Raw genomic sequence first — 10535 nt, 5'->3', positions numbered from 1 at the left:
CTTTAAAGGTCAGAGCCTTGAAAATGGGCTATCCCGTATATTTCAGGCTATAGGCAACTTTCTTAAAGCAAAAGCAATAGAATATAACAAATAAAGTAAAAGAAACAAATCTAATGCCCTCCCCAAGCTTCTTTTTTGATAGGTTTTTTGTTTGTTTTGTTTTGTTTGTTTGTTTGTTTTGTTTTGCTTTTTAAGTATGCCTTGCATCCCCCTAAATATTTTGTGAACAACAGTTGTGGTAACAGATGAAAAGTGCTTTGCAAATTATGGTGCTCTTTCTAGGCTCGAGGGGTCACAGATGTGATTATTTGGGCAGCACCAAGTGATCTTAGATCACCTGGCCAAGCCTCTTGCCTTTGGCTGTCTTGCCTCCAGCCAATCTCTGCTGCCACAGCCACCTTAACATACATATGCATGACTGACTTCCTGGCTTCTCCCCTGCTCCAAGCATCGGCTACAGACGTGCAGTCCTGCTTCTGAGAACTGGAAGGCAGAGCAACTCGCAGATCCTGTTCAGAAACCTCAGTGGAAGCAGACCCCTTGCCTGCCAGCTCCCCAGCACACTGCCCATCCCTCCTGCTCACGGGCAGCGGGTCAACCCCCATGAAACCATCAAAGGCATCCCAGCGTTATAGAAGCATCGGAAGAAATGCCAGCCAGCACTACTTCTACCAAGAGTCGCTGCTGCTCAGGTGAGCCGGTCCCACCCGTCCACTGGGCAGTGAAGGCAAGGTTGGTGAGGAGGGAAAGCCTGGGTGCCCCTTGCTTGCCTCTGACCGGAGGACCAAGTTCCCACCCTGCCCCACTCCCCTTCAGAATGAATTCAGAAACTCCTTTCTCCAGGTCCGTGAACTACTGGGGCGGCAACCTCAGCGATGCTCACGGAGGGCAAAGGCTCTACCCGCTTCTGATCAGAATCCTTTTAAAAGCCTGTGCCCCGACCTGGCTTTATTGCTGGCCACATCCACAGACTTGCTTTCTGTTTTCTCTCTGTTTCCTCAATCAGCGATGTCACGAGAGAGCAGACAATACATCTGTCATAATAAATGAGGTTTCTGTTGGGAAAGGCTGGTTGGAAGTGGGGGAGGACTATTCAAATTTGTTCAGTATTCATAAAGGTATATTCAGACCTCCATTAATTTGGAGAAACTGGAGAAAATTCTCCTTTGTGTAGGTAAAACCAATCTGAATTAGAGAAAGGCAAGGGAATTATTTTCTCTTACTCTTAAGTGCATCGTATATCAAATAGCCAGAGCAGAATATTCTTATCTCCTTCTGAAACCTTGCCTTGGGATTAGTGTATTCATTTTCACTGAGAATGGATGTTGCTACATGTTGAAAAGTTGTTGTCTGAGAGAGTAATTATTCCCCTGAAATATTTGCCCGTGCAAATTTGCTTAGCTAATTTCTTGTTCATAGAAACCACTGCCTGTTTGCCTCTGTTATCTCAGATTTCAAATGAAGCAAAGCAGGAGTATAGGGGAGTTCCCTGGTGGCTCAGCGGGTTAAGGACCTGGTGTTTTCACTGCTCTGGATCTGGGTACAGCTGTGGCGTGGGTTCAGTCCCTGACCTGGAAACTTCCACATGCCACGGGTGCAGCCAAAATTTTAAAGTAAAACAAAACATCCCCACAACAACAACAACAAAAAAACAGGCGTACAGGGATGAGAGAGTTTGGTTTTTATTTATTTTACATCCAGCAATAGGTGACAGGAGGAGTCTTTTCTCTAAAATTAACTGATCATTCCAATGAGCCTGAAAAAGGAATTGTTTTGCCATCAACGATACTGCTATTCGGGAATCCTACATAAGCACATTCTTGGTTCCTTTTAGGACGTCTTCTGATAATATTTTTTATCCTGAGAAGATATCCTCTTTCACTGACCCACCAAAATAGTAGAATCACAGCAAACGTGTTCCAGTAGCTGCTAACGCTGCTGCGGAACTCCCTCTCTGCCTCCCTGGATCCGTCCCCTTCTACACACGCTCACTTCATACAGATGACCCCAGGCAGCAAGATGCTGAACTTGCCCAGGGCAAGATCTTGGCTGGAAGCAATTCTGCTAATCAGATTTCCTCCTTAATGCCCTGATCCCTGCAGCAACTTGGATGACAGCTTTACTGCTGATGAAACAGGGGACAGCAGCGATCCAGAACAAATCTTCCAGAATATACAGTTCCAGAAAGATCTCATGGCCAACATTCGCTGCCGACCCTGGACCATGGGACAGAAGCTGCGGGCACTGAGGTAAGGGCCCCAACTACAATGGGTGGTTATTGCAAGGACGCTTCCCCCTAAACCACCCTACCCCGCCCTGGGAAACGAGCATCACCACCCATCAGAGTGTGTGTCTGCGTACCCGTGTCTGGGTTGGGTGTGGATGTTGGTAGGGAGTTGGGGAGTTTCTACCTTCTTTTCCAATGCTAGATTCTAGCCCTCTGCCTAGAGGTGAACAAAATAGCTAAACTCACTAGAGGTGGGTGTACACTCCAGAATGAATACCCGTGTTCATTTTACCTGCTCGGCTGTCACCTCCTTCTAGAGAAACCGAGATTAGTGGGACACATGGAGTCATAGTGCAAAGTCAATTTCGATAATAATGAAATGCTGAAGACTGGGACACAGATTGCCTAGCCATGTGATCTCAGGCTCTTTTCATAACTCCAAAAATCCCTTCCTTGCTCCTTTAAGTTGAAGTGCTGGGGAAGGGCAGCACCGACTTCCTGAAGCAGTGTTTCCCAGTGTTCACCATTTAGCAGTCTGGGTGCTTGCTGCTAAAGACAAAAACCCCTGATTGTCCTTTATTATTTTTTTCAATTTATTTTTTATTGGGGTAACATTGATTTATAAGCTTCACGTGTACCACATTCTGTCTCTGCCCCTGTGTACCTACAGCATTGCTCACCCCAAAAAATTTAGCTGCCATCCATCCCCATCCCCGTTTTACTGTCCCCCACACTCCCGTTCTGGTAACCACTGCTCTGTTCTTTGGAGTTTTTAAATATAATTTTTACTTTTTCCATTATAGTTGGTTTACAGTGTTCTATCAACTTTCTACTGTACAGCAAACTGACCCAGTCACATGTACATATATAGATTCTTTTTTTCACATTATCCTCCATCAGGCTCCATCATAAGTGACTAGATAGAGTTCCCAGTGCCACACAGCAGGATCCCATTGCTTATCCATTCCAAAGGCAATAGTTTGCATCTATTAGCCCCAGATTCCCAGTCCATCCCATTCCCTCCCCTTCCCCCTTGGCACCCACAAGTCTGTTCTCCAAGTCCTGGTTGCCCTTTAACTTAGTTGGTCAGAAATGATGGCAGAAGGTGCTAGCATTTTTAATATGCATTCAGGTTGATTCTTAAAGCAAACTCGAGTTTGAGATCCTGTTGCCGAAATATCAGCTGCCTCTGTACGGAGATGCCAGCTAGAAACATGAAGACTTGGAGTTCCTGTCGTGGCTCATTGCTTATCCACTCCAAATGCAATAAGCGGAAACAAATCTGACTAGCATCCATGAGGACATAGGTTCGATCCCTGGCCTCACTCAGTGGGTTAAGGATCCGGCATTGCCGTGAGCTGTGGTATAGGTCGCAGACACGGCTCGGATCTGGCGTTGCTGTGGCTGTGGTGTCAGCCGGCAGCTACAGCTCCAATTAGACCCCTAGCCTGAGAACCTCCATATGCCGCGGGTACAGCCCTAAAAAGACAAAAGACAAAAAAGAAAGAAAGAAAGAAACGTGAGACAGAGTTGGAAGAAACAGAAAAAGTAGCTTTAATTGCCAGGCAAAGAGGGAACACAGCAGGCTAGTGTCTCCAGGACTGCCCCCCACCCCCACCCCCGGCGCCACCTTGGAGGGAGTAGTGAGGAGCCTTATAATGTTTGAGGAGCAGGGTGGGATCAGCTCGTGGACATTTCCTGACTGGTGGGTGCTGAGATGATTGGGAGTCAGTAACATCAGCCTTCCGGTTCCCACCAGTGCTTGTGGGCAGCACAAAGTTGACTTCTTCCACCTGGTGGGGGCTTCAGCACCTGCATAACAGCACCGAGGACATGGCTCAGAGGATTCTCTGCAGTCCTTAAGGAAGAGCTAAAGGTCCTTGACGTTGCTGAGTGGCTAAGCTATGATTATTCTGTCTTGTTGACTGTTTTCCTGTTTCTTTGTATTGTCTCAACTTCTCAGATTAAATTGATTCTTTGACTAAAGTTTTTCTATAGATAAAAAGGCAGGGGAGTTCCCGTCGTGGCGCAGTGGTTAACGAATCCGACTAGGAACCATGAGGTTGCGGGTTCGGTCCCCGCCCTTGCTCAGTGGGTTAACGATCCGGCGTTGCCGTAAGCTGTGGTGTAGGTCGCAGACGCGGCTCAGATCCTGCGTTGCTGTGCCTCTGGCGTAGGCCAGTGGCTACAGCTCCGATTCGACCCCTAGCCTGGGAACCTCCATATGCCGCGGGAGCGGCCCAAGAAATAACTAAAAAAAAGACAAAAAAAAAAAAAAAAAAAAAAGGCAGGTGGTGGAGTTCCTGTCATGGCTTAGCAGTTAGCGAACCCAACTAGTATCCATGAGGACTCGGGTTCGATCCCTGGCCTCGATCAGTGGGTTAAGGATCCGGTGTTGTCCTTGAGCTGTGGTGTAGGTCACAGACGTGGCTCGGATCCCGCGTTGCTGTGACTGTGGCATAGGCTGGCGGCTACAGTTCCCATTGGACCTCTAGCCTGGGAACCTCCATGTGCCGCAGGTGCAGCCCTAAAAAAAGATCCCCCCCCAAAAAAAAGGCAGGTGGAGGCGGTGAGTGGGGGTCCACTCTGGGAAGGCCTCACAGGGTCCCGCTCTTACAATCCCTTGATAGGTGTTCAAGGATTCAATGAGATGATGAACTTTGTGACGTGAAGCTCTTGCATCTGGGCTCTAGGAGTCACTCCCTAGTGGTTGATATTTCCGATGTCTGGGGTCACAGTAAAGGGCATGTGTAGAATGATCTTAATGACCAGGCCCATTGAGCTCCTCTGACCCATGAAGTGGACTTTCCTGGAGAAACAGACACAACCCCTGCTCCTCAGCCACCCCCTGTGTGGGCAGGATTGGAAGCGCCGCCACATCTTACTATTTAGCGCCCCTCTCCAGATGCCAAGCAGATTGCCTTTTCTCTCCAATCTGCCGTTTGGTTTGCATTTCTTTCCCATCAAATCGTGCCTTCATTAGATTTCCACTCCAGGCACTGTTCTTCCAATCTGGCCAAAGATCCAGCCTCTCCCCCAGGTGGCTGAGGTGGGCAGCTAAGGTCATCCATAGTTTCCATCCCCAGAAGTTTCTTAATTCTCCATGTCCATTATCCGCTCTAATCACCTGAATTCCTTTGAGTAAGGAGGGCATTTTTTTTTTTCAGATGAGAAAAATCAATACTCAGAGATGTTAAGGGGCTTCCCCCAGGACATACAGCTTCTGAGTGCTGGAATTGAATTTTATCTTTTATTTATTTTGTCTTTTTAGGGCCTCACCCATGGCCTATGGAAGTTCTCAGGCCAGGGGTTGAATCAGAGCTGCAGCTGGCAGCCTACACCACAGCCACAGCACCACAGGATCCGAGCCAACCTGTGTCTGTGACCTACACCACAGCTCACAGCAATGCCAGATCCTTAACCCACTGAGTGAAGCCAGGGATCGAACCCACATCCTTATGGATACTAGTTGGGTTCATTACCGCTGAGCCACAACGGGAACTCCCTGGAATTGAATTTTAATCTTGGCTTCTGGAACCCCAACTCCAATATTCTGTTCTATTCTACCAATCTATGCTTAAAAAAAAAAAAAAAAAAGTCATGCATGTTGTCAGAATTTTGATGATTTAATGATTATCTGAACTGCAGGAGTCTGAGTCTTTTTATTTTTTATTTTTTTTTTGTCTTTTCTAGGGCCGTACCCACAGCATATGGAGGTTCCCAGGCTAGGGGTCGAATCAGAGCTGTAGCCGCTGGCCTACACCAGAGCCACAGCAATGTGGGATCCAAGCTTTGTCTGCAACCTACACCACAGCTCATGGCAACGCCGGATCCTTAACCCACTGAGCGAGGTCAGGGATTGAACCTGCAACCTCACGGTTCCTAGTTGGATTTGTTAACCACTGAGCCACGACGAGAACTCTGAGTCTGAGTCTTTTTGACCCGTGGGCAGAGCCAAGCAAATGATAACTTTTCTGTCAGAATCAAGAGAACAACCCCGACCTTCCGCCTTCTGCCATGGGCGCGACCAGGGCCCTCAGCCAGGGCTCTGAGACGGCCGACACCTGCCAGGCCTTGGCCTGTGGTCAAGGTCCCAGAGAGCAGCTTGCCCTCTGAGACCTGTATCTGTCACCCCCTTGTCACCCATCTCCTCCCCGTCACCTTGAGAAGCTACTGGAGCAAGGCTTCCCTAATTGGAGCTGCCAGCATGCATCAGGTCTGTAGGATACGCAGAGAGCGCTGGACCCTGACTGCCTGGGGCTCAAGGGAGCGTTGGCAGCACAGGTGAAAGGAGGCAGCACTGGCTCTGGGTGTGGACCAGCAGCCACCTGTCTGGGAGGAGAGAGCACACATTCTTTTCTCCTGTAGCAAGACAAGGGCTTAGCACTGGTGGAGTCAGTGTTGGTCTATAAGGGTGCCTGGGTGAGATGCGATCAGGTCCTCCCTGCTGCCTCAGCCCTCCATGGTAGCACTCGCCCCCATCCTCTCGTGTTGTCACTCCAGGTCTCTCTCATCCCTATTCGCTAGAGGCTCCTCTATGGCAGCAACTCTATTTTAAGGATCTCTCTATTCCACGCTACTTGACCATTGAGGGTGCTGAAAAGGTTTGTAAGCAAAAACATATAAATAACGAAGTGAAGTGAATTATCATTTCACTTTTACAGGCCCCTGTCTTTTTCTTTTTTTTTTTTTTTTTTTTTTTTTGGCTTTTTTTGTCTTTTTGCCTTTTTCTAGGGCAGCTCCCGCGGCATATGGAGGTTCCCAGGCCAGGGGTCCAATCGGAGCTGTAGCCGCCAGCCTACACCAAAGCCACAGCAACACGGGATCCGAGCCGTGTCTATGACCTACACCACAGCTCATGGCAATGCCAGATCCTTAACCCACTGAGCAAGGGCAGGGATTGAACCCGCAACCTCATGATTCTTAGTCGGATTCGTTAACCACTGAGCCATGACGGGAACTCCTCCGTCTTTTAGATGCTGTATAAGGAAAACATTGACCTTCCCTCTGGCTTGCATTTCTGGGTCTGACCACAATGAAACCAGTGCACTGGCAGGGCCAGAAAGGGAGAAAGGGAGAAAGGGAGAAAGGGAGAAAGGGAGAAAGGGAGAAAGATCCAAAGCTTGGCCCTCTGGCGAGATCACGGTCTCAAGAAATGATGCTGTTGGTGGGAAAAGGGGGTCCAGCTAGTTCCTTGTGTTTCTCAGGGAAGCACCAGACACCAGTGGGTGTGGCTAGGACACTGCTCGGGATCTACACGCCTGAACTCCCTAACATGTAAACGGGTCAAAAGAATAAATTGAATGATCCCAAAGCAAGTGGTCAACCATGAATCACGAAGATCTCATCCGTGTAGTGACAGATGAGGCCACCTTGACAGGTGACATTCATCTCTAAGAGTCTTTGACTTCATCTGTCCCCTGGCACTAACCTTTGTTTTCTAATCCCACAAGGAAGTGTGGATTTAACCATCTATTCTAATAAATTCAGTCCATTTTTCAAGGCTAAATCATTTAGGCGAGACATCAGGCCAACTCACCAAAGTGGTCAGCTAGTGGGTCAGTAGTTGGTTTAGGCTACATCAGGTTGTGCATAGCTGCGTAGACACAACTTTCTTTTTCACATTAAATGACACCACCCTTTCCTCAAAGCTGATTCTCAGGGCTAGGTCTGACATTCACTTCCAAAGAATCAAGTGCAGGGGGAAGGGTGCTGAGATAAAGTGGAGGAGCTGAGATGCTGTAAAATCTCCAAAGCCCAGGATGCCCAGCCAACAGCCAGCATCAGGGAAGGGCATTTAGAAATTCAGTTGCAGGAGTTCCCATCGTGGCACAGTGGAAATGAATCTGACTAGGAACCATGAGGTTGCAGATTCAATCCCTGGCCTCACTCAGTGGGTTGAGGATCCTGCATTGCTATGGCTGTGGTGTAGGCTGGCAGCTATAGCTCTGATTTGACCCCTAGCCTGGGAACCTCCATATGCTGCATGTGAGGCCATAAAAAGACACATAAAAATTCACTTGCAGAGTTCTCATTGTGGCTCAGCAGTTAAGAACCCGACATAGTATCTGTGAGGATACAGGTTTGATCCCTGGCCACCCTCAGTGGGTTAAAGATCTGGTGTTGCCACAAAAGCTGCTGTTTAGGTCACAAATGCAGCTCGCATCCAATGTTGCCATGTCTGTGGCATAGGCTGGCAGCTGCAGCTCCAGTTGGACCCCTAATCTGGGAACTTCTGTAATGAGCAAGGGTGACTGTAAAAAGAAAAAAAAAGAAAAAAGAAATTCAGCTGCAATTGATTTTGGTAGTCTTTCATCATTTCTTAAGAATTCATGTATGTAAATGCTATAGAAACTATTTCAAAGGAGAAAGTTCCCTGGTGGCCTACTGGTAAGGATCCAGCATTGTCACTGCTGTGATACAGGTTCAATTCCTGGCCTGGGAACTTCTGCATGCCAAGGGCACAGTCAAAAAAAAAGAAAGAAAAAGAGAGAGAGAGGAAAGAAAGAAAGAAAGGACGGATGGAAGGAAGGAAAAAAGGAAAGAAAGAAAAATAAATTAAGAGTTCCTGGAAACTTGTGGCACAGAGGAAACAATTCCGACTAAGAACCGTGAGGTTTCAGGTTTGATCCCTGGCCTGGATCAGTGGGTTAAGGATCCGGCATTGCCGTGAGCTGGGTGTAGGTTGCAGATGTGGCTTGGATCCCGGTTGCTGGGGCTGTGGTGTAGGCCTGCAGCCACAGCTCTGATTCGATCCCTAGCCTGCTAACCTCCACATGCCACAGCTGCGGCCCCCCAAAAAAAAGCAAAAAAAAAAAAAAGAAAGAGAGGAAGGAAGAGAGGAAGGAAGGAAAGAAGGGTGAGAGGAAGGAAGGAAACATCTTGAGGGAGTTTTCTGGTTACCAAACATCAGGAGATGCAAGATTGGCAAAACCGCCTCTCATCCTGCCCCTGCTTGGCTCCCGATTCCTGCTGCATGTTCGCATACTTTGCCAGGATGATCTGTGTGATAAAACAGGCTCATCATCGTGTTTTTCTTCTCTCAGACGAGCGAAGGACATTGTGCTGAAGTTTGAAGGGAGGCTGACCCGGACCCGAGGCTACCAAGCAGCAGGTGCAGAGGTAAAGAGCGCACACTTGGAGGTGCCCCCCCTTCCCGTGGTCTCCCGGCCGGGGGCAGTGGTCCACGCCCTGCACTTGCTGTGCTACACAGGCTGTGAACATCCATCGTTAATAGCTGAAGAGCAGTATGATGAACTGGAAGGTCCGAATTTCCCAAAACTTTTGGTCCCCAGTGCCATCACTTACCAATTGTGTGACCCTGGATAAGCCCAACTCATCAAAAAAAGAATACCTTCCCTTAGATGGACAGTAATTCCTTCCCAAGGTAATCCCACCCATCCAGGTAGGTTATATTCACTGTATTGCATATAATGAGAAAACTACAGGCATATTCCAATGCTCATTTTATAATACCATGCTAAGATTTTTGTTTACTTTTCCCATGCAGTTACAGCTAAATGTTTGTATACATTAAAATTATCTGTTTATGAAGACATTTTTGATAATTTTCATAAACATTTAGAAGACAAAGGAAAAGAACCATTTCTACCATGATCCTCTACTTCCCAAGAGAGTATCATTTTTTAGACTTCACTTTTCAGTCATTGAGTATATAATTTTCACATCAGAGTAATTATAGCATACAAATATTTTTGTGTTGCTTTTTTTTTTCACTTAACACTGTAACAAGGATTTTTCTTGATGTTGGCTATACAGTTTTTACACATCATTTTCAATGGCTGTGTAATATTCCATTCGAAAAATATATAATTTAATTAGCTACTTGCCTGCTGGAGATACTTAAATAGCTTCTGATTTTTCCTTATTATTAACAGCCTTGCAAAGAATATCTTTGTACCGATGGTTCTTCCTATCTTAAATTTTTTTTTTAGGATAAATGTCAAAACTATGATCTCTAAAGAAAAGACCATGATCCATGTTTTTTGGCTCTTTATAAATATTAATCAATTATTTTTCAAAAGCCTTGATAATTTATATTGTCATCTACATTGAAAGAACTTGCTGTCTTCACAGTTCCTCCACCAATAATGAATATTGTGTATTTTAAGTTTATTAACTGACAAAAACTGACAAATTCTCTTTTCAGATTCTCTGAAACAAAAAATATTCTTAGTAACATTTAAATTGTAGCCAGTCATAAATTTTGCATAACTGAAGAATTACAAAATATCAAAAATCCACAAGTTTCTACCTTGGCTTGCTTTCTTCTTACTGCTCACAGACT

General features: G+C 46.5%; 1 protein-coding gene across 2 annotated transcripts in view; it reads left to right on the top strand.

Moving 5' to 3' along the window:
* Window positions 1–428: 428 nt before the first annotated feature.
* Window positions 429–10535, top strand: part of TMC3 (transmembrane channel like 3) — a 59823-nt gene continuing 49716 nt past the window's right edge. For both annotated transcript variants that reach the window (XM_001928958.6, XM_084968399.1), the window contains exons 1-3: window positions 429–692; window positions 2103–2249; window positions 9274–9349. In XM_001928958.6, coding sequence (XP_001928993.4) covers window positions 604–692; window positions 2103–2249; window positions 9274–9349 — 312 coding nt within the window. In that variant the 5' untranslated portion in view covers window positions 429–603. The remainder of the gene's footprint in view (window positions 693–2102; window positions 2250–9273; window positions 9350–10535) is intronic.

The sequence above is a fragment of the Sus scrofa genome, chromosome 7, assembly GCF_054392235.1.
Source record: "Sus scrofa isolate SSC_HxYL_T2T_F1_AM1 chromosome 7, Sscrofa_HxYL_maternal_Yorkshire_Landrace_v2.0, whole genome shotgun sequence".
In the NCBI taxonomy this organism is placed as follows: Eukaryota; Metazoa; Chordata; class Mammalia; order Artiodactyla; family Suidae; genus Sus; species Sus scrofa.
Note: the sequence above shows the minus strand (reverse complement) of the source record. Positions and strands in the feature narration are given on the sequence as shown.